The sequence below is a fragment of the Salmo salar genome, chromosome ssa24 (genome assembly GCF_905237065.1).
Source record: "Salmo salar chromosome ssa24, Ssal_v3.1, whole genome shotgun sequence".
NCBI classification, from domain to species: domain Eukaryota; kingdom Metazoa; phylum Chordata; class Actinopteri; order Salmoniformes; family Salmonidae; genus Salmo; species Salmo salar.
In genome coordinates, this window is record NC_059465.1 from 44,466,158 (window position 1) to 44,491,617 (window position 25,460).

Here is a 25,460-nt window from a genome sequence, read left to right on the forward strand (position 1 = left end):
GAGATGTTAGCCTAGGCTGACGAGGCTAAAGAACAGGAGATGTTAGCCTAGGCTAACGAGGCTAATGAATTGTCTAAAGCCAAATCGTAGTCTAAATTACTCGTAGTCTAAATCCTCTTTCACCTAGTAGTAGTAGTAGTAGTAGTAGTAGACACATTAGGCGTATGATCACGGACTGCCATATCGAGCTATCTTGCCTAACGTTAAGCCTTATAATCAAACATAATGTAGTCAAGTCCTCTACTTTAGTTAGCTAGCTAGCTAGCTAGCTCCATTACAGGGTTAACTGGGAAAGCCACCCCATCAGCTTTGGGGGTATAAAGCTATACTAGCAGCTATGCTAACTCACCAACAATACATTGATGTAGCAATTATTGTGTCCCACAGAATTAGCTATTCAAGTTAACTTTACCTGAAGTGAAATGTAGCCAGACCTTCATAGCAGTGATCCACGCACTTTGTCCTGTTTCAACGAACCCCAACACAGCACTCGACCCTTAGCTACCCCTAGTAGCTAACTAGCTAGCTAACTAGCTAGCTAACATAACGTAGCAGGTGTAAAATAAACGCTTGAAACTAGATCCTCTACATACTGGTCTTGATGAGACTAGGAGGTTCTCTTCTACACTGTTCAACCAATCCAGTAAACGTGGAGGAGGAGTTCAGATGGAGTGTTGCCTTGTTAACGTCCAAAAGAGGAAGGCCCGTCACAAGCTCTATTTTTTGGGGCGGCAGGTAGCCTAGTGGTTAGAGCGTTGGGCCAGTAACCAGCAGGTAGCCTAGTGGTTAGAGCGTTGGACTAGTAACCAGCAGGTAGCCTAGTGGTTAGTGCGTTGGGCCAGTAACCAGCAGGTAGCCTAGTGGTTAGAGCGTTGGGCCAGTAACCAGCAGGTAGCCTAGTGGTTAGAGCGTTGGACTAGTAACCAGCAGGTAGCCTAGTGGTTAGAGCGTTGGGCCAGTAACCAGCAGGTAGCCTAGTGGTTAGAGCGTTGGGTCAGTAACCAGCAGGTAGCCTAGTGGTTAGAGCGTTGGGTCAGTAACCAGCAGGTAGCCTAGTGTTTAGAGCGTTGGGCCAGTAACCAGCAGGTAGCCTAGTGGTTAGAGCGTTGGGCCAGTAACCAGCAGGTAGCCTAGTGGTTAGAGGGTTGGACTAGTAACCAGCAGGTAGCCTAGTGGTTAGAGGGTTGGACTAGTAACCAGCAGGTAGCCTAGTGGTTAGAGCGTTGGACTAGTAACCAGCAGGTAGCCTAGTGGTTAGAGCGTTGGGCCAGTAACCAGCTGGTAGCCTAGTGGTTAGAGCGTTGGACTAGTAACCAGCAGGTAGCCTAGTGGTTAGAGGGTTGGACTAGTAACCAGCGGGTAGCCTAGTGGTTAGAGCGTTGGACTAGTAACCAGCAGGTAGCCTAGTGGTTAGAGCGTTGGGCCAGTAAACAGCAGGTAGCCTAGTGGTTAGAGCGTTGTACCAGTAACCAGCAGGTAGCCTAGTGGTTAGAGCGTTGGGCCAGTAACCAGCAGGTAGCCTAGTGGTTAGAGTGTTAGGCCAGTAACCAGCAGGTAGCCTAGTGGTTAGAGTGTTGGACTAGTAACCAGCAGGTAGCCTAGTGGTTAGAGCGTTGGGCCAGTAACCAGCAGGTAGCCTAGTGGTTAGAGCGTTGGGCCAGTAACCAGCAGGTAGCCTAGTGGTTAGAGCGTTGGGCCAGTAACCAGCAGGTAGCCTAGTGGTTAGAGCGTTGGGCCAGTAACCAGCAGGTAGCCTAGTGGTTAGAGCATTGGGCCAGTAACCAGCAGGTAGCCTAGTGGTTAGAGGGTTGGACTAGTAACCAGCAGGTAGCCTAGTGGTTAGAGCATTGGACTAGTAACCGAAAGGTTGCTGGATCAAATCCCTGAGCTGACAAGGTAATCATCTGTTGTTCTGCCCCTGAACAAGGCAGTGTTACCCGGTAGGCTGTCATTGTAAATAAGAATTTGTTCTTAAGCGACCTGCCTAGTTAAATAAAAAGGTACAATTTATTTAGGCTACTAGCTAGCTAAACAACTTATTCTGTTGGTTGTAGCTTTCCGGCAGACTAGACGCTTTGTGACGTATTGCTACCTTTCACAGGTCAGAGTGCCAATTACACATTTGGGACACAGAAATGGGGAGAGGGGAAGGGGTAGCTAGCTACAACTTGTTGACAGTGCTCACTACAATCAAAACAACAAAAAAACTTGCGCCACGCAACAGGAAGTGGTCAGGGGCCAAGATTCAACAGTTCCAGGATTTTCATCAAATAAGCCTATAGAAGTCCTTCTTAAATGAAGGCCAGTAGTTTGCAGCAGGAATCACAAATCCACTTGTGACATCCTGTTTGTCGAAGCTGTGAGTAGAACAATAAGCCTGTATTGGTGCCTATCTGTCTAGTCACGACCATGTGATGAGGATGGTGGTGTTGTCGTCAGTAAAGCAAGAGGTCTGCCTCCATCCTCCAGCTCTAAAAAAAAGGTCTCTCTTGACGACTCTTTAGACAAACTGAAAATGAAGTTGAAGAATGTCCTTCCGGTTAAAGAATGTACGTAAGGCTAAGTTATAAAAACAAGTGCATGACTGCATCCCAAATGGTGCACTATTCCCTATATACACTGTACCACTTTTGACCATAGTGCACTATGTAAGGAATAGGGTGCAATTTAGGACCTGATCCCTTCACTAACGTCCTTCTTCCCTTACCTCCATAGGTTCCCTACGGATGTTGTTTAACAAATCACTGCGTTTGTAATATTGAACAACTTTATAATTATCATTTGTATCACGGGAGATTACTTTAATAGGCTGTGTGTCAAATGGCACCCTATTCCCTTTATAGTGGACGACTTTAGGGAATAGGGTGCACTACTTTAATCCAGGGCCCATAGGGAATAGGGTGCACTACTTTAATCCAGGGCCCATAGGGAATAGGGTGCACTAGATTAATCCAGGGCCCATAGGGAATAGGGTGCACTAGATTAATCCAGGGCCCATAGGGAATAGGGTGCACTACTTTAATCCAGGGCCCATAGGGAATAGGGTGCACTACTTTAATCCAGGGCCCATAGGGAATAGGGTGCACTACATTAATCCAGGGCCTATAGGGAATAGGGTGCACTAGATTAATCCAGGGCCTATAGGGAATAGGGTGCACTAGACTAATCCAGGGCCCATAGGGAATAGGGTGCACTACATTAGTCCAGGGCCCATAGGGAATAGGGTGCACTACATTAATCCAGGGCCTATAGGGAATAGGGTGCACTACATTAATCCAGGGCCCATAGGGAATAGGGTGCACTACATTAATCCAGGGCCCATAGGGAATAGGGTGCACTACATTAATCCAGGGCCTATAGGGAATAGGGTGCACTACATTAATCCAGGGCCAATAGGGAATAGGGTGCACTACATTAATCCAGGGCCCATAGGGAATAGGGTGCACTACATTAATCCAGGGCCTATAGGGAATAGGGTGCACTACATTAATCCAGGGCCCATAGAGTAGTAGTACATGGGGCCACTTGGGACACAGCAACAGGCTGGGTTTCTACTGCTATTTGTGGATCAAAGTGAGCAGGAAACACAATGTAAATAGGTCAGAGAGAACAGGCGTCTTGTTTAAACGCTGAGATGCCGGTGCTGTTTCAAACGCTGCGATGCCCGGGGTGTTTCAAACGCTGCGATGCCGGGGGTGTTTCAAACGCTGCGATGCCGGGGGTGTTTCAAACGCTGCGATGCCGGGGGTGTTTCAAACGCTGCGATGCCGGGGTGTTCAAACGCTGCGATGCCGGGGGTGTTTCAAACGCTGCGATGCCGGGGGTGTTTCAAACGCTGCGATGCCGGGGGGTGTTCAAACGCTGCGATGCCGGGGGTGTTCAAACGCTGAGATGCCGGGGTGTTCAAACGCTGAGATGCCGGGGGTGTTCAAACGCTGCGATGCCGGGGGTGTTCAAACGCTGCGATGCCGGGGGTGTTCAAACGCTGCGATGCCGGGGGTGTTCAAACGCTGCGATGCCGGGGGTGTTCAAACGCTGCGATGCCGGGGGTGTTCAAACGCTGAGATGCCGGGGGTGTTCAAACGCTGCGATGCCGGGGGTGTTCAAATGCCAACATCGTTTTTCAAAAAAAAAAAAAGACATGAGGGCAGAAACAACAACAACACACACTCTGTAATACACACACACACACACACACACACACACACAACCCAGTAACACACACACACACACACAACCCAGTAACACACACACACACACAACCCAGTAACAGACACACACACACACACACACACACACACACACACACACACACACACACACACACACACACACACACACACCCAGTAACAGACACACAACCCAGTAACAGACACACACACACACACACACAACCCAGTAACACACACACACACACACACACACACACACACACACACACACACACACACACACACACACACACACACACACACACAACCCAGTAACACCCACACACCCACCTGTCCGGAGGATGCTAGCAGGTTGATGGTGGTCAGTAGCATCCAGCCACGTGACGCCTCTTCACTCTGGTTCACCTCCAGGAACTGGACTATGGCTCTACTGGCTTCCTCTGCGAACACAACACACATAGTGTGGCACATATCATCTTCTCATATTGCCATAATCAGTGTTTCAGTATAATGCACGGTATGTTTTAGTTGTTGTTGTGCAAATTAAAAAAGAGCCTTGTTTTGATCTTTTACAGCAGAAGGCTCAGAACGGGAGAGAGAGGGAGAGAGAGGGAAAGAGAGAGAGAGAGAGAGAGAGAGAGAGAGAGAGAGAGAGAGAGAGATCTGATCACTAAATCAACGTGTTGTACTCTGAACATTCCACGTGAATAAAGAGAGAGAGAGATGAGGAGAAAGAGGAAAGAGAGGGAGAGGGATGATGAGAGAGGAAAGAGCGGGATGAGGAGAAAGAGAGTAAAGAGAGAGAGAGAGATGGAGGGGGAAGGTGATGAGGAGAAAAAGAGGGATGAGGAGAAAGAGAGGGAGAGGGATGAGGAGAAAGAGAGGGATGAGGAGAAAGAGAGGGATGAGGAGAAAGAGAGGGATGAGGAGAAAGAGAGGGAGAGGGATGAGGAGAAAGAGAGGGATGAGGAGAAAGAGAGGGAGAGGGATGAGGAGAAAGAGAGGGAGAGGGATGAGGAGAAAGAGAGGGAGAGGGATGAGGAGAAAGAGAGGGATGAGGAGAAAGAGAGGGAGAGGGATGAGGAGAAAGAGAGGGATGAGGAGAAAGAGAGGGAGAGGGATGAGGAGAAAGAGAGGGAGAGGGATGAGGAGAAAGAGAGGGATGAGGAGAAAGAGAGGGAGAGGGATGAGGAGAAAGAGAGGGATGAGGAGAAAGAGAGGGAGAGGGATGAGGAGAAAGAGAGGGATGAGGAGAAAGAGAGGGAGAGGGATGAGGAGAAAGAGAGGGAGAGGGATGAGGAGAAAGAGAGGGAGAGGGATGAGGAGAAAGAGAGGGAGAGGGATGAGGAGAAAGAGAGGGATGAGGAGAAAGAGAGGGAGAGGGATGAGGAGAAAGAGTGGGATGCTAGAGTGACAGCTTCCTGACAGCTTCTTTAAAAGAGGTGTTTACAGTGTGTGTCCATCTGGCTGAATGTTTTAGATCTCCAAAACAGACTGAAGACGGCAGCAGCCGTGCGTTTGGTCGGTAATCAAAAGGAAGGCAAACCTCCGTCAAAGCTTTGAATAAGGACAGACTGATAACACACACACACCTGCAGAGAGAAATGACTAGCCTATCTACTACCATGCTGGGGTAACACTAGCAGGCAGATAGGAGGTTTTAAAAGCCTTTGTGCTAGAGGGGGATGAGGCTAACATCAAACAGTGATGAATGGTTTCCCATTCCGGGTTACAGTCCGTTACCATTCCGGGTTACAGTCCGTTACCATTCCGGGTTACAGTCCGTTACCATTCCGGGTTACAGTCCGTTACCATTCCGGGTTACAGTCCGTTACCATTCCGGGTTACAGTCCGTTACCATTCCGGGTTACAGTCCGTTACCATTCTGGGAATTGCTGACATACAGTGCCTTCAGAAAGTATTGATACTCCATGACTTGTTTTGTTAGAGCCTGAATTCAAAATGGATTAAATAGATTGTCATTACGGGGAATTGTGTGTAGATGGGTGAGAAAAACAAAGTTAAAACATGTTTTTAGAAACGTATGCAAATGTGTAGAAAATTAAATACAGAAATATCTAATTTACATAAGTATCCACACCCCTTAGTCAATACTTTATAGTAGCACCATTGGTGGCGATTACAGCGTTGAGTCGTCCTGGGTACGCCTGTATCAGCTTTGAGTCGTCCTGGGTACGTCTGTATCAGCTTTGAGTCGTCCTGGGTACGTCTGTATCAGCTTTGAGTCGTCCTGGGTACGTCTGTATCAGCTTTGAGTCGTCCTGGGTACGTCTGTATCAGCTTTGAGTCGTCCTGGGTACGTCTGTATAAGCTTTGAGTTGTCCTGGGTACGTCTGTATAAGCTTTGAGTCGTCCTGGGTACGTCTGTATCAGCTTTGAGTCGTCCTGGGTACGTCTGTATCAGCTTTGAGTCGTCCTGGGTACGTCTGTATCAGCTTTGAGTCGTCCTGGGTACGTCTGTATCAGCTTTGAGTCGTCCTGGGTACGTCTGTATCAGCTTTGAGTCGTCCTGGGTACGTCTGTATCAGCTTTGAGTCGTCCTGGGTACGTCTGTATCAGCTTTGAGTCGTCCTGGGTACGTCTGTATCAGCTTTGAGTCGTCCTGGGTACGTCTGTATCAGCTTTGAGTCGTCCTGGGTACGTTTGTATCAGCTTTGAGTCGTCCTGGGTATGTCTGTATCAGCTTTGAGTCGTCTTGGGTATGTCTATCAGCTTTGCACATCTGGATTTGGGGGTTCTCTCTCATTCTTACTTACAGACATTCTCAAGCTCTGTTAAGTCAGATGGGGAGTGGCGGTGAACAGCAATCTTCAAGTCTATCCACAGAATTTCAATGGGATTGAAGTCTCGGTTTTGGCTGGGCCACACAAGGACTTCAAAATTCTTGTTCTGAAGCCATTCAAGCGTTGCTTTGGCTGTATTCTTAGGGTCATTGTCCTTTTGAAATGTAAATCTTCACCCAAGTATAAGGTTGTTTGCACTCTGAAGCAAGTTCACAGGATTTGCATGTATTTGGCTGCATTCATTGTTCCCTCTATCCTTACCAGTCTCCCAGTCCCTGCCGCTGAATAGCATTCCCATAGCATGATGCTGCCACCACTATGCTTCACGGTAGGGATGGTGTTAGATGGGTGATGAGCTGTGCCTGGTTTACTCCAGACATAGCACTTTGCATTCGGCGAAAGAGTTACATTTTTGTCTCAGACCACAGAATCTTCTGCCTTATGATATCAGAGTCTTTCACGTGCCTTTTTGCAAACTCCAGGCGTGCCGTCATCTGCCTTTTTCTCAGGAGTGGCCTCCGTCTGGCCACTCTCACATAAAGCCTAGATTGGTGAAGTGCTGGAAAGACTGTTGTCCTCAGCCAACGAAGCAGGTTCTCCCATCTCAGCCAAGGAAGCAGGTTCTCCCATCTCAGCCAAGGAAGCAGGTTCTCCCATCTCAGCCAAGGAAGCAGGTTCTCCCATCTCAGCCAAGGAAGCAGGTTCTCCCATCTCAGCCAAGGAAGCAGGTTATCCCATCTCAGCCAAGGAAGCAGGTTCTCCCATCTCAGCCAAGGAAGCAGGTTCTCCCATCTCAGCCAAGGAAGCAGGTTCTCCCATCTCAGCCAAGGAAGCAGGTTCTCCCATCTCAGCCAAGGAAGCAGGTTCTCCCATCTCAGCCAAGGAAGCAGGTTCTCCCATCTCAGCCAAGGAAGCAGGTTCTCCCATCTCAGCCAAGGAAGCAGGTTCTCCCATCTCAGCCAAGGAAGCAGGTTCTCCCATCTCAGCCAAGGAAGCAGGTTCTCCCATCTCAGCCAAGGAAGCAGGTTCTCCCATCTCAGCCAAGGAAGCAGGTTCTCCCATCTCAGCCAAGGAAGCAGGTTATCCCATCTCAGCCAAGGAACTGCAGTTCTGTCAGAGCTTCATTGGGTTCTTGGTTATATCCCTGACCAAAGACCTTCTTGTCCGGTTGCTCAGTTTGGTCAGACAGCCAGCTCTAGGCAGTCTGGGTAGTTCTATATTGTTTCCATTTTCCAATAATGGAGACCACTGTGCTCTTGGAAACTTTCCACATTCTAGAATAAAAATGTATACCCTTCCCCAGATATATACGCCTCATCACAATTCTCTCTCTGAGATCTCCAGACAGTTCCTTGGACTTCATGGTATCGTTTCTGCTCTGACATGCACTGCCAACTGTGGGACCTTATATAGACAGGTGTGTTTCTTTCTAAATCATGTCCAAACAATTAAATTTACCACAAGTGGATTCCAATCAAGTTGTAGTGACATCTCAAGGATGATCAAAGGAATCAGGATGCACCTGGGCTCAATTTTTTTGTCTCATAGCAAACGGTCTGAATACTTATGTAAATAAGGTATCTTATTCATTTTATTTGTAATACATTTGCAAAAATGTCTAAAAACCTGTTCTCACTTAGTCATTATGGGATATTGTGTGTGTAGATTGATGAGGACAATGTTTTATTTAATCAATTTTAGAGCAAGGCTGTAATGTAACAAAATGTGGAAAAAGTAAAAAAAAAAGGTCTGAATACTTTTCGAATGCGCCGTATATACAAAATAATGTGGGGGGGGGGGGGTGGGTGTGAATACTTATATGAATTAGATATTTCTGTATTTCATTTTCAATACATTTGCTAACATTTCTAAAAACATGTTTTCATGTAATAATATAATATGTAATATAACATGCAATAATATCATAATATCATGATGTAATAATATAATAATATAAGGATGTAATAATATAATGATATAATAATAACATACTAATATACTAATATAATAATATCATGATATAATATAATGATATAATAATATAATAATATCATGATATAATATAATGATATAATAATATAACAATATCATGATATAATAAGATACTAATATAATAGAATAAGATGCTAATATAATATAATAAGATGCTAATATAATATAATAAGATACTAATATAATAATATCATGATATAACAAGATACTAATATAATAATATAATAATATCATGATATAATAATATAATATCATGATATAATAACATAATAAGATAATATCATGATATAATAAGATAATATCATAATATAATAAGATAATATCATAATATCATGATATAATAAGATACTTGTTACTGATACCGCTATCAGTAACAAAGCGAGATGGGAAGCCGTGCGGTACATGGGCCAAAACATATACTTGTGTGCCTGCGTCCGTGTGTGTGTGTGTGTGCGTGTGTGTGCGTGCGCGCATGCACATGGAGCCCGGTAAAGATATCCTTGGCAGTCAGTGGAGTTTATTCCTCTCCAACAGCGGAGGACCAAAATATCAAAGGACGGTCAAGCTGGGTAACAGATTTATCCCCCCATTCCTCTATCATAAACCAGTCCTCTTTTCCCTCACTCACTCCATTCCTCACTTCAATATCAGTTAGGTCCACATTTCACCCAAACCAGACCAGGGGCTTTACGTATGAAGCATCAGAGAGTAGAATTACTGACCTAGAATCTGGGCCACCCTGTCCATATAATCTCATTCATTATGATCTAGGATCAGGGCCCCCTGTCCATATAATCTCATTCATTATGATCTAGGATCAGGGCCCCCCTGTCCATATAATCTCATTCATTATGATCTAGGATCAGGGCCCCCCTGTCCATATAATCTCATTCATTATGATCTAGAATCAGGGCCCCCCTGTCCATATAATCTCATTCATTATGATCTAGAATCAGGGCCCCCCTGTCCATATAATCTCATTCATTGTGATCTAAAAGGCAAAACTGATCCATGATCTAATCCTAAATCTAATCCTAATTCTAGATATAATCCTAAATCTAACCCTAAATTTAACCATAATCCTAAATCTAACCCTAATCCTAAATCTAACCCTAAATCTAAACCTAATCCTAAACCTAAATCTAAACATAATCCTAAATCTAACCCTAAATCTAAACCTAATCCTAAATCTAACCCTAAATCTAAACCTAATCCTAAACCTAATCCTAAATCTAATCCTAAATCAAACAGCGAGCAGGGAGGATGAATATCAAGTAGCTAGCCAAATCAAGAGACAGCAGGTATTTTGGTCATGTTGCTGGGGCACCTATCAGAACTAACTGAATAACAAGACACTTACACTGATACTGAAGTTTTGAATCAGAAGCTGTGATTAAGTGTTGATGTACTCAGACAAATCTCACCTGAAGTGATCTAATGTGTGGAGACTTTCAACACCGACCGACTGACCGTCCGTTTAACGAATGGAGTGGTAGTTTAGCAAGCAGCGGCCCTGGCCATGGACTGAGGCAGAGAAGACTGAGGACTGTATTCATACAGTGCTTTCGGAGTGTATTCAGACCCATCCACATTTTGTTACATTACAGCCTTATTCTAAAATGGATCAAATCCCCCCCCCCTCATCAATCTACACACAATAATAATGACAAAGGAAAAACTGTTTTTTTGACATTTTTGCAAATGTATTAAAAGTATAAACGGCAATATCGCATTTAGATAAGTATTCAGACACTTTAATCAGTACTTTATTGAAGCACCTTTGGCAGCGATTACAGCCTCGAGTCTTCTTGGGTATGACGCTACAAGCTTGGCACACCTGTATTTGGGGAGTTTCTCCCATTCTCTGTGGGGAGTTTTTGGGGAGTTTCCCCCATTCGAGTCTTCTCTGCAGATCCTCTCAAGCTCTGTCAGGTTGGATGGGGAGCGTTGCTGCACAGCTATTTTCAGGTCTCTCCAGAGATGTTCTATCGGGTTCAAGTCCAGGCTCTGGCTGGGCCACTCAAGGACATTTAGAGACTTGTCCCGAAGCCACTCCTGCGTTGTCTTGGCTGTGTGCTTAGGGTCATTGTCCTGTTGGAAGGTGAGCCTTCGCCCCAGTCTGAGGTCCTGAGTGCTCTGGAGCAGGTTTTCATCAAGGATCTCTCTGTACTTTGCTCCGTTCATCTTTGCCTCTATCCTGACTAGTCTCCCAGTCCCTCCCTCCACATTCGCACAGCATGATGCTGCCACCACCATGCTTCACCGAGGGATGGTGCCAGGTTTCCAGACGTAACACTTGGCATTCAGGCCAAAGAGAATCTTCTTTCTCATGGTCAGAGTTCTTTAGGTGCCTTTTGGCGAACTCCAAGCGGGCTGTCATGTGCCTTTTACTGAAGAGTGGCTTCCTACTGGCCATTCTACCATAAAGGCCTGATTGGTGGAGTGCTGCAGAGATGGTTGTCCTTCTGGAAGGTTCTCCCATTTTCCACAGAGGAACTCTGGAGCTCTGTCACCTCCCTGACCAAGGCCCGTCTCCCCTAATTGCTCAGTTTGGCCGGGCGGCCAGCTCTAAGTAGAGTCTTGGTGGTTCCAAACCTCTCCCATTTAAGAATGCATACATTTTTTGGTATCCTTCCCCAGATCTGTACCTCGACACAATGCTATCTAGGAGCTCTATGGACAATTCCTTCGACCTCATGGCTTGGTTTTTGCTCTGACATGCACTGTCAACTGTGAGACCTGATATAGACAGGTGTGTGTCTTTCCAAATCATGTCCAATCAATTGAATTTAACACAGGTGGAGTCCATTCAAGTTGTAGAACATCTCAAGGATGATCAATGGAAACAGGATGCACCTGAGCTCAACTTCGAGTCTCATAGCAAAGGGGCTGAATACTTATGTAAATAAAGTGTTTTTTTATTTTTAATACATTTGCAAACATTTCTAAAAACTGTTTTCACTTTGTCATTATGGGGTATTGTGATGTCATTATGGGGTATTGTGATGTCATTATGGGGTATCGTGATGTCATTATGGGGTATTGTGATGTCATTATGGGGTATTGTGATGTCATTATGGGGTAGTGCGTGTAGATTGATGAAATGTTTTAATTCATCAATATTAGAATAAGGCTGTAACGTAACAAAATGTGGAAAAGGGGAAGAGGTCTGAAAACTTTCCGAATGCACTGTATTGGTATCAGAATCTAAATACACGGGGTGATTGTCTTTGTGCTTAAGGGAAGGATGAGGCTGGACATAGGCTTTGATGATGGTAGTACTTTGGTCAACTACAGTTACGGCAGGCCATATCAGGCTACAGGCAAAACACTTGTGGTCGTGGATTTTTGGAGGTTAATATAGTATTGAGAGGAGTGGAGACACATGTACACCAGCTGTGCATCTTACTCAAGATGAACAGAGTTCATGGCAGCACCGCCAGGGTATGGTAAAGTTCCAAGAACTTTTGAAGGAGTGCTGGAGGGATTATGTACCTGTGGACTTGTTGGAGGCTCTCCGTCTGATCTCAGTGACCATGAGCCGGGACACCTGGGTAGTGAACTGGAGGAGGTCCTGGAACTTCTCTGTCATGGTCGTGGGGGAAGCGTTCCCAAACACCTGAACATAGAGGTCGAAGGATAACTCATTAACTCACAGACACACACACACACACACACACACACACACACACACACACACACACACACACACACACACACACACACACACACACACACACACCGGTCCACCTAATGTGCTAAGATGAAGGACACCCGAGGTGGAGTTTTGTTAAACCATTTCACACCACTGATCACAAAGCAATGAAAACACAGATTTACTTTTGCATTCCTTTACATCTCTTCAATCACATCTACTGAACGAGATGAATCCTGGCACCTTCTGTCTTTTGGATTAGTGCAAATTAAACCAATCAGAGGCCTGTTTCTCACCCTGTTGAAGACGGGTAACATCATGTAGAGTTTGTCCTCCTGCTCCTTCTGGGTCATTTGACGTGGCGGATGGCAGAGCTCAGAGAAGAGACGTCGGAGGTGCATGAGGCCCAGCGCGTTGTCCTGCGGGCTACATTCTTCCTGGCGCGGCCTTCCCATGATCCTCTTTACCATGTTCATCTTGAGCGGCTTCGCCAGGCCAAAGCCAGCCCTGGGGAGGAGGAGGAAAAGGGAGAATGACTTTTTTATTTTTTTTATTCATTTAATTTTACTGTACCTTAAACTTACCAGGAAGTGCTTTGAACCTTTTCTTGATGTATTGAATTAAATTGTATATTTCACTTGTAGAAATGGAAATGTCAAATCAAAATGTTATTTGTCACATGCAAAATGTTATTTGCCGAATACAACAAGTGTAGACCTTACTGTGAAATGCTTACTTACAAGCCTTTAACCAACAACGCAAAGTTTAAAAGTTAGTCAAATCTGCTAAATAAACTAAAAGGAATAATAGTAACACAACAAAATAACAACAACAAGGTAATTAAATATATACAGAGTCAATATGCAGGGGTACAGGTTAGAGGTAATATATACAGGGACTACTGGTACAGAGTCAATATGCAGGGGTACAGGTTAGAGGTAATATATACAGGGGGTACTGGTACAGAGTCAATATGCAGGGGTAGAGGTTAGTCAAGGTAATATATACAGGGGGTACTGGTACAGAGTCAATATGCAGGGGTACAGGTTAGAGGTAATATATACAGGGACTACTGGTACAGAGTCAATATGCAGGGGTACAGGTTAGAGGTAATATATACAGGGACTACTGGTACAGAGTCAATATGCAGGGGTACAGGTTAGAGGTAATATATACAGGGACTACTGGTACAGAGTCAATATGCAGGGGTACAGGTTAGAGGTAATATATACAGGGGGTACTGGTACAGAGTCAATATGCAGGGGTACAGGTTAGTCAAGGTAATATATACAGGGGGTACTGGTACAGAGTCAATATGCAGGGGTAGAGGTTAGTCAAGGTAATATATACAGGGGGTACTGGTACAGAGTCAATATGCAGGGGTAGAGGTTAGAGGTAATATATACAGGGGGTACTGGTACAGAGTCAATATACAGGGGTAGAGGTTAGTCAAGGTAATATATACAGGGGGTACTGGTACAGAGTCAATATGCAGGGGTACAGGTTAGTCAAGGTAATATATACAGGGGGTACTGGTACAGAGTCAATATGCAGGGGTACAGGTTAGTCAAGGTAATATATACAGGGGGTACTGGTACAGAGTCAATATACAGGGGTAGAGGTTAGTCAAGGTAATATATACAGGGGGTACTGGTACAGAGTCAATATGCAGGGGTACAGGTTAGTCAAGGTAATATATACAGGGGGTACTGGTACAGAGTCAATATGCAGGGGTACAGGTTAGTCAAGGTAATATATACAGGGGGTACTGGTACAGAGTCAATATGCAGGGGTACAGGTTAGAGGTAATATATACAGGGACTACTGGTACAGAGTCAATATGCAGGGGTACAGGTTAGTCAAGGTAATATATACAGGGGGTACTGGTACAGAGTCAATATGCAGGGGTACAGGTTAGTCAAGGTAATATATACAGGGGGTACTGGTACAGAGTCAATATGCAGGGGTACAGGTTAGTCAAGGTAATATATACAGGGGCTACTGGTACAGAGTCAATATGCAGGGGTACAGGTTAGTCAAGGTAATATATACAGGGGTACTGGTACAGAGTCAATATGCAGGGGTACAGGTTAGTCAAGGTAATATATACAGGGGGTACTGGTACAGAGTCAATATGCAGGGGTACAGGTTAGTCAAGGTAATATATACAGGGGTACTGGTACAGAGTCAATATGCAGGGGTACAGGTTAGTCAAGGTAATATATACAGGGGTACTGGTACAGAGTCAATATGCAGGGGTACAGGTTAGTCAAGGTAATATATACAGGGGCTACTGGTACAGAGTCAATATGCAGGGGTACAGGTTAGAGGTAATATATACAGGGGGTACTGGTACAGAGTCAATATGCAGGGGTACAGGTTAGAGGTAATATATACAGGGGGTACTGGTACAGAGTCAATATACAGGGGTACAGGTTAGTCAAGGTAATATATACAGGGGGTACTGGTACAGAGTCAATATGCAGGGGTACAGGTTAGTCAAGGTAATATATACAGGGGGTACTGGTACAGAGTCAATATGCAGGGGTACAGGTTAGAGGTAATATATACAGGGGCTACTGGTACAGAGTCAATATACAGGGGTACAGGTTAGTCAAGGTAATATATACAGGGGCTACTGGTACAGAGTCAATATGCAGGGGTACAGGTTAGTCAAGGTAATATATACAGGGGGTACTGGTACAGAGTCAATATGCAGGGGTACAGGTTAGTCAAGGTAATATATACAGGGGCTACTGGTACAGAGTCAATATGCAGGGGTACAGGTTAGAGGTAATATATACAGGGGGTACTGGTACAGAGTCAATATGCAGGGGTACAGGTTAGTCAAGGTAATATATACAGGGGCTACTGGTACAGAGTCAATATGCAGGGGTACAGGTTAGAGGTAATATATACAGGGGGTACTGGTACAGAGTCAATATGCAGGGGTACAGGTTAGTCAAGGTAATATATACAGGGGGTACTGGTACAGAGTCAATATGCAGGGGTACAGGTTAGTCAAGGTAATATATACAGGGGGTACTGGTACAGAGTCAATATGCAGGGGTACAGGTTAGTCAAGGTAATATATACAGGGGGTACTGGTACAGAGTCAATATGCAGGGGTACAGGTTAGTCAAGGTAATATATACAGGGGCTACTGGTACAGAGTCAATATGCAGGGGTACAGGTTAGTCAAGGTAATATATACAGGGGGTACTGGTACAGAGTCAATATGCAGGGGTACAGGTTAGTCAAGGTAATATATACAGGGGGTACTGGTACAGAGTCAATATGCAGGGGTACAGGTTAGTCAAGGTAATATATACAGGGGGTACTGGTACAGAGTCAATATGCAGGGGTACAGGTTAGTCAAGGTAATATATACAGGGGGTACTGGTACAGAGTCAATATGCAGGGGTACAGGTTAGTCAAGGTAATATATACAGGGGCTACTGGTACAGAGTCAATATGCAGGGGTACAGGTTAGAGGTAATATATACAGGGGTACTGGTACAGAGTCAATATGCAGGGGTACAGGTTAGTCAAGGTAATATATACAGGGGGTACTGGTACAGAGTCAATATGCAGGGGTACAGGTTAGTCAAGGTAATATATACAGGGGGTACTGGTACAGAGTCAATATGCAGGGGTACAGGTTAGTCAAGGTAATATATACAGGGGGTACTGGTACAGAGTCAATATGCAGGGGTACAGGTTAGTCAAGGTAATATATACAGGGGCTACTGGTACAGAGTCAATATGCAGGGGTACAGGTTAGTCAAGGTAATATATACAGGGGGTACTGGTACAGAGTCAATATGCAGGGGTACAGGTTAGAGGTACTATATACAGGGACTACTGGTACAGAGTCAATATGCAGGGGTACAGGTTAGTCAAGGTAATATATACAGGGGCTACTGGTACAGAGTCAATATGCAGGGGTACAGGTTAGTCAAGGTAATATATACAGGGGGTACTGGTACAGAGTCAATATGCAGGGGTACAGGTTAGTCAAGGTAATATATACAGGGGCTACTGGTACAGAGTCAATATGCAGGGGTACAGGTTAGTCAAGGTAATATATACAGGGGGTACTGGTACAGAGTCAATATGCAGGGGTACAGGTTAGAGGTACTATATACAGGGGGTACTGGTACAGAGTCAATATGCAGGGGTACAGGTTAGTCAAGGTAATATATACAGGGGCTACTGGTACAGAGTCAATATGCAGGGGTACAGGTTAGTCAAGGTAATATATACAGGGGGTACTGGTACAGAGTCAATATGCAGGGGTACAGGTTAGAGGTACTATATACAGGGACTACTGGTACAGAGTCAATATGCAGGGGTACAGGTTAGTCAAGGTAATATATACAGGGGGTACTGGTACAGAGTCAATATGCAGGGGTACAGGTTAGTCAAGGTAATATATACAGGGGGTACTGGTACAGAGTCAATATGCAGGGGTACAGGTTAGAGGTACTATATACAGGGACTACTGGTACAGAGTCAATATGCAGGGGTACAGGTTAGTCAAGGTAATATATACAGGGGGTACTGGTACAGAGTCAATATGCAGGGGTACAGGTTAGTCAAGGTAATATATACAGGGGGTACTGGTACAGAGTCAATATGCAGGGGTAGAGGTTAGAGGTACTATATACAGGGACTACTGGTACAGAGTCAATATGCAGGGGTACAGGTTAGAGGTACTATATACAGGGGGTAGTGGTACAGAGTCAATATGCAGGGGTACAGGTTAGTCAAGGTAATATATACAGGGGGTAGTGGTACAGAGTCAATATGCAGGGGTACAGGTTAGAGGTAATATATACAGGGGGTAGTGGTACAGAGTCAATATGCAGGGGTACAGGTTAGTCAAGGTAATATATACAGGGGGTACTGGTACAGAGTCAATATGCAGGGGTACAGGTTAGTCAAGGTAATATATACAGGGGTACTGGTACAGAGTCAATATGCAGGGGTACAGGTTAGAGGTAATATATACAGGGGGTAGTGGTACAGAGTCAATATGCAGGGGTACAGGTTAGTCAAGGTAATATATACAGGGGGTAGTGGTACAGAGTCAATATGCAGGGGTACAGGTTAGTCAAGGTAATATATACAGGGGGTACTGGTACAGAGTCAATATGCAGGGGTACAGGTTAGTCAAGGTAATATATACAGGGGGTACTGGTACAGAGTCAATATGCAGGGGTACAGGTTAGAGGTAATATATACAGGGGCTACTGGTACAGAGTCAATATGCAGGGGTACAGGTTAGAGGTAATATATACAGGGGGTACTGGTACAGAGTCAATATGCAGGGGTACAGGTTAGTCAAGGTAATATATACAGGGGGTACTGGTACAGAGTCAATATGCAGGGGTACAGGTTAGTCAAGGTAATATATACAGGGGGTACTGGTACAGAGTCAATATGCAGGGGTACAGGTTAGTCAAGGTAATATATACAGGGGGTACTGGTACAGAGTCAATATGCAGGGGTACAGGTTAGTCAAGGTAATATATACAGGGGCTACTGGTACAGAGTCAATATGCAGGGGTACAGGTTAGTCAAGGTAATATATACAGGGGGTACTGGTACAGAGTCAATATGCAGGGGTACAGGTTAGAGGTACTATATACAGGGACTACTGGTACAGAGTCAATATGCAGGGGTACAGGTTAGTCAAGGTAATATATACAGGGGCTACTGGTACAGAGTCAATATGCAGGGGTACAGGTTAGTCAAGGTAATATATACAGGGGGTACTGGTACAGAGTCAATATGCAGGGGTACAGGTTAGTCAAGGTAATATATACAGGGGCTACTGGTACAGAGTCAATATGCAGGGGTACAGGTTAGTCAAGGTAATATATACAGGGGGTACTGGTACAGAGTCAATATGCAGGGGTACAGGTTAGAGGTACTATATACAGGGGTACTGGTACAGAGTCAATATGCAGGGGTGCAGGTTAGTCAAGGTAATATATACAGGGGCTACTGGTACAGAGTCAATATGCAGGGGTACAGGTTAGTCAAGGTAATATATACAGGGGGTACTGGTACAGAGTCAATATGCAGGGGTACAGGTTAGAGGTACTATATACAGGGACTACTGGTACAGAGTCAATATGCAGGGGTACAGGTTAGTCAAGGTAATATATACAGGGGGTACTGGTACAGAGTCAATATGCAGGGGTACAGGTTAGTCAAGGTAATATATACAGGGGGTACTGGTACAGAGTCAATATGCAGGGGTACAGGTTAGAGGTACTATATACAGGGACTACTGGTACAGAGTCAATATGCAGGGGTACAGGTTAGTCAAGGTAATATATACAGGGGTACTGGTACAGAGTCAATATGCAGGGGTACAGGTTAGTCAAGGTAATATATACAGGGGGTACTGGTACAGAGTCAATATGCAGGGGTAGAGGTTAGAGGTACTATATACAGGGACTACTGGTACAGAGTCAATATGCAGGGGTACAGGTTAGAGGTACTATATACAGGGGGTAGTGGTACAGAGTCAATATGCAGGGGTACAGGTTAGTCAAGGTAATATATACAGGGGTAGTGGTACAGAGTCAATATGCAGGGGTACAGGTTAGAGGTAATATATACAGGGGGTAGTGGTACAGAGTCAATATGCAGGGGTACAGGTTAGTCAAGGTAATATATACAGGGGGTACTGGTACAGAGTCAATATGCAGGGGTACAGGTTAGTCAAGGTAATATATACAGGGGGTACTGGTACAGAGTCAATATGCAGGGGTACAGGTTAGAGGTAATATATACAGGGGGTAGTGGTACAGAGTCAATATGCAGGGGTACAGGTTAGTCAAGGTAATATATACAGGGGGTAGTGGTACAGAGTCAATATGCAGGGGTACAGGTTAGTCAAGGTAATATATACAGGGGGTACTGGTACAGAGTCAATATGCAGGGGTACAGGTTAGTCAAGGTAATATATACAGGGGGTACTGGTACAGAGTCAATATGCAGGGGTACAGGTTAGAGGTAATATATACAGGGGGTACTGGTACAGAGTCAATATGCAGGGGTACAGGTTAGTCAAGGTAATATATACAGGGACTACTGGTACAGAGTCAATATGCAGGGGTACAGGTTAGTCAAGGTAATATATACAGGGGTACTGGTACAGAGTCAATATGCAGGGGTACAGGTTAGAGGTAATATATACAGGGGGTACTGGTACAGAGTCAATATGCAGGGGTACAGGTTAGTCAAGGTAATATATACAGGGACTACTGGTACAGAGTCAATATGCAGGGGTACAGGTTAGTCAAGGTAATATATACAGGGGGTACTGGTACAGAGTCAATATGCAGGGGTACAGGTTAGAGGTAATATATACAGGGACTACTGGTACAGAGTCAATATGCAGGGGTACAGGTTAGAGGTAATATATACAGGGGCTACTGGTACAGAGTCAATATGCAGGGGTACAGGTTAGTCAAGGTAATATATACAGGGGGTACTGGTACAGAGTCAATATGCAGGGGTACAGGTTAGAGGTAATATATACAGGGGGTACTGGTACAGAGTCAATATGCAGGGGTACAGGTTAGAGGTAATATATACAGGGGCTACTGGTACAGAGTCAATATGCAGGGGTACAGGTTAGAGGTAATATATACAGGGGGTACTGGTACAGAGTCAATATGCAGGGGTACAGGTTAGAGGTAATATATACAGGGACTACTGGTACAGAGTCAATATGCAGGGGTACAGGTTAGAGGTAATATATACAGGGGGTACTGGTACAGAGTCAATATGCAGGGGTACAGGTTAGAGGTAATATATACAGGGGGTACTGGTACAGAGTCAATATGCAGGGGTACAGGTTAGAGGTAATATATACAGGGGCTACTGGTACAGAGTCAATATGCAGGGGTACAGGTTAGAGGTAATATATACAGGGGCTACTGGTACAGAGTCAATATGCAGGGGTACAGGTTAGTCAAGGTAATATATACAGGGGCTACTGGTACAGAGTCAATATGCAGGGGTACAGGTTAGAGGTAATATATACAGGGGTACTGGTACAGAGTCAATATGCAGGGGTACAGGTTAGAGGTAATATATACAGGGGTACTGGTACAGAGTCAATATGCAGGGGTACAGGTTAGTCAAGGTAATATATACAGGGGGTACTGGTACAGAGTCAATATGCAGGGGTACAGGTTAGAGGTAATATATACAGGGGCTACTGGTACAGAGTCAATATGCAGGGGTACAGGTTAGTCAAGGTAATATATACAGGGGCTACTGGTACAGAGTCAATATGCAGGGGTACAGGTTAGAGGTAATATATACAGGGGCTACTGGTACAGAGTCAATATGCAGGGGTACAGGTTAGAGGTAATATATACAGGGGGTACTGGTACAGAGTCAATATGCAGGGGTAGAGGTTAGTCAAGGTAATATATACAGGGGGTACTGGTACAGAGTCAATATGCAGGGGTACAGGTTAGAGGTAATATATACAGGGGCTACTGGTACAGAGTCAATATGCAGGGGTACAGGTTAGTCAAGGTAATATATACAGGGGCTACTGGTACAGAGTCAATATGCAGGGGTACAGGTTAGAGGTAATATATACAGGGGCTACTGGTACAGAGTCAATATGCAGGGGTACAGGTTAGTCAAGGTAATATATACAGGGGCTACTGGTACAGAGTCAATATGCAGGGGTAGAGGTTAGTCAAGGTAATATATACAGGGGGTACTGGTACAGAGTCAATATGCAGGGGTACAGGTTAGAGGTAATATATACAGGGGGTACTGGTACAGAGTCAATATGCAGGGGTACAGGTTAGAGGTAATATATACAGGGGGTACTGGTACAGAGTCAATATGCAGGGGTACAGGTTAGTCAAGGTAATATATACAGGGGGTACTGGTACAGAGTCAATATGCAGGGGTACAGGTTAGTCAAGGTAATATATACAGGGGGTAGTGGTACAGAGTCAATATGCAGGGGTACAGGTTAGTCAAGGTAATATATACAGGGACTACTGGTACAGAGTCAATATGCAGGGGTACAGGTTAGTCAAGGTAATATATACAGGGGGTACTGGTACAGAGTCAATATGCAGGGGTACAGGTTAGAGGTAATATATACAGGGGGTAGTGGTACAGAGTCAATATGCAGGGGTACAGGTTAGTCAAGGTAATATATACAGGGGGTACTGGTACAGAGTCAATATGCAGGGGTACAGGTTAGAGGTAATATATACAGGGGGTACTGGTACAGAGTCAATATGCAGGGGTACAGGTTAGTCAAGGTAATATATACAGGGGGTACTGGTACAGAGTCAATATGCAGGGGTACAGGTTAGAGGTAATATATACAGGGGGTACTGGTACAGAGTCAATATGCAGGGGTACAGGTTAGAGGTAATATATACAGGGGGTACTGGTACAGAGTCAATATGCAGGGGTACAGGTTAGAGGTAATATATACAGGGGGTAGTGGTACAGAGTCAATATGCAGGGGTACAGGTTAGTCAAGGTAATATATACAGGGGGTACTGGTACAGAGTCAATATGCAGGGGTACAGGTTAGAGGTAATATATACAGGGGGTACTGGTACAGAGTCAATATGCAGGGGTACAGGTTAGAGGTAATATATACAGGGACTACTGGTACAGAGTCAATATGCAGGGGTACAGGTTAGTCAAGGTAATATATACAGGGGCTACTGGTACAGAGTCAATATGCAGGGGTACAGGTTAGAGGTAATATATACAGGGGGTACTGGTACAGAGTCAATATGCAGGGCTACAGGTTAGAGGTAATATATACAGGGGGTACTGGTACAGAGTCAATATGCAGGGCTACAGGTTAGAGGTAATATATACAGGGGGTACTGGTACAGAGTCAATATGCAGGGGTACAGGTTAGAGGTAATATATACAGGGGGTACTGGTACAGAGTCAATATGCAGGGGTACAGGTTAGAGGTAATATATACAGGGGGTACTGGTACAGAGTCAATATGCAGGGGTACAGGTTAGAGGTAATATATACAGGGGGTACTGGTACAGAGTCAATATGCAGGGGTACAGGTTAGAGGTAATATATACAGGGGGTACTGGTACAGAGTCAATATGCAGGGGTACAGGTTAGTCAAGGTAATATATACAGGGGTACTGGTACAGAGTCAATATGCAGGGGTACAGGTTAGTCAAGGTAATATATACAGGGGTACTGGTACAGAGTCAATATGCAGGGGTACAGGTTAGTCAAGGTAATATATACAGGGGGTACTGGTACAGAGTCAATATACAGGGGTACAGGTTAGTCAAGGTAATATATACAGGGGGTACTGGTACAGAGTCAATATGCAGGGGTACAGGTTAGTCAAGGTAATATATACAGGGGGTACTGGTACAGAGTCAATATACAGGGGTAGAGGTTAGTCAAGGTAATATATACAGGGGGTACTGGTACAGAGTCAATATGCAGGGGTACAGGTTAGTCAAGGTAATATATACAGGGGGTACTGGTACAGAGTCAATATGCAGGGGTACAGGTTAGTCAAGGTAATATATACAGGGGGTACTGGTACAGAGTCAATATGCAGGGGTACAGGTTAGAGGTAATATATACAGGGACTACTGGTACAGAGTCAATATGCAGGGGTACAGGTTAGTCAAGGTAATATATACAGGGACTACTGGTACAGAGTCAATATGCAGGGGTACAGGTTAGTCAAGGTAATATATACAGGGGGTACTGGTACAGAGTCAATATACAGGGGTAGAGGTTAGTCAAGGTAATATATACAGGGGGTACTGGTACAGAGTCAATATGCAGGGGTACAGGTTAGTCAAGGTAATATATACAGGGGGTACTGGTACAGAGTCAATATGCAGGGGTACAGGTTAGTCAAGGTAATATATACAGGGACTACTGGTACAGAGTCAATATGCAGGGGTACAGGTTAGTCAAGGTAATATATACAGGGGGTACTGGTACAGAGTCAATATGCAGGGGTACAGGTTAGTCAAGGTAATATATACAGGGGGTACTGGTACAGAGTCAATATGCAGGGCTACAGGTTAGTCAAGGTAATATATACAGGGGGTAGTGGTACAGAGTCAATATGCAGGGGTACAGGTTAGTCAAGGTAATATATACAGGGGGTACTGGTACAGAGTCAATATGCAGGGGTACAGGTTAGTCAAGGTAATATATACAGGGGGTACTGGTACAGAGTCAATATGCAGGGGTACAGGTTAGTCAAGGTAATATATACAGGGGGTACTGGTACAGAGTCAATATGCAGGGGTACAGGTTAGTCAAGGTAATATATACAGGGGCTACTGGTACAGAGTCAATATGCAGGGGTAGAGGTTAGTCAAGGTAATATATACAGGGACTACTGGTACAGAGTCAATATGCAGGGGTACAGGTTAGTCAAGGTAATATATACAGGGGGTACTGGTACAGAGTCAATATGCAGGGGTACAGGTTAGTCAAGGTAATATATACAGGGGGTACTGGTACAGAGTCAATATGCAGGGGTACAGGTTAGTCAAGGTAATATATACAGGGGTACTGGTACAGAGTCAATATGCAGGGGTACAGGTTAGTCAAGGTAATATATACAGGGGCTACTGGTACAGAGTCAATATGCAGGGGTACAGGTTAGAGGTAATATATACAGGGGGTACTGGTACAGAGTCAATATGCAGGGGTACAGGTTAGAGGTAATATATACAGGGGGTACTGGTACAGAGTCAATATGCAGGGGTACAGGTTAGTCAAGGTAATATATACAGGGGCTACTGGTACAGAGTCAATATGCAGGGGTACAGGTTAGAGGTAATATATACAGGGGGTACTGGTACAGAGTCAATATGCAGGGGTACAGGTTAGTCAAGGTAATATATACAGGGACTACTGGTACAGAGTCAATATGCAGGGGTAGAGGTTAGTCAAGGTAATATATACAGGGACTACTGGTACAGAGTCAATATGCAGGGGTACAGGTTAGTCAAGGTAATATATACAGGGGGTACTGGTACAGAGTCAATATGCAGGGGTACAGGTTAGTCAAGGTAATATATACAGGGGGTACTGGTACAGAGTCAATATGCAGGGGTACAGGTTAGAGGTAATATATACAGGGGTACTGGTACAGAGTCAATATGCAGGGGTACAGGTTAGTCAAGGTAATATATACAGGGGGTACTGGTACAGAGTCAATATGCAGGGGTACAGGTTAGAGGTAATATATACAGGGGGTACTGGTACAGAGTCAATATGCAGGGGTACAGGTTAGTCAAGGTAATATATACAGGGACTACTGGTACAGAGTCAATATGCAGGGGTACAGGTTAGTCAAGGTAATATATACAGGGGGTACTGGTACAGAGTCAATATGCAGGGGTACAGGTTAGTCAAGGTAATATATACAGGGACTACTGGTACAGAGTCAATATGCAGGGGTACAGGTTAGAGGTAATATATACAGGGGCTACTGGTACAGAGTCAATATGCAGGGGTACAGGTTAGTCAAGGTAATATATACAGGGGCTACTGGTACAGAGTCAATATGCAGGGGTACAGGTTAGTCAAGGTAATATATACAGGGACTACTGGTACAGAGTCAATATGCAGGGGTACAGGTTAGTCAAGGTAATATATACAGGGACTACTGGTACAGAGTCAATATGCAGGGGTACAGGTTAGTCAAGGTAATATATACAGGGGGTACTGGTACAGAGTCAATATGCAGGGGTACAGGTTAGTCAAGGTAATATATACAGGGACTACTGGTACAGAGTCAAT

General features: G+C 44.7%; 1 protein-coding gene across 8 annotated transcripts in view; it reads right to left on the minus strand.

Moving 5' to 3' along the window:
- Positions 1-25,460, minus strand: part of LOC106585952 (WD repeat and FYVE domain-containing protein 3) — a 268,301-nt gene that overhangs the window by 189,115 nt on the left and 53,726 nt on the right. For all 8 annotated transcript variants that reach the window (XM_045706795.1, XM_045706796.1, XM_045706790.1 and 5 more), the window contains exons 2-4: positions 12,920-13,130; positions 12,464-12,587; positions 4,503-4,612 (exon numbers count right to left, since the gene is read on the minus strand). In XM_045706795.1, coding sequence (XP_045562751.1) covers positions 4,503-4,612; positions 12,464-12,587; positions 12,920-13,099 — 414 coding nt within the window. In that variant the 5' untranslated portion in view covers positions 13,100-13,130. The remainder of the gene's footprint in view (positions 1-4,502; positions 4,613-12,463; positions 12,588-12,919; positions 13,131-25,460) is intronic.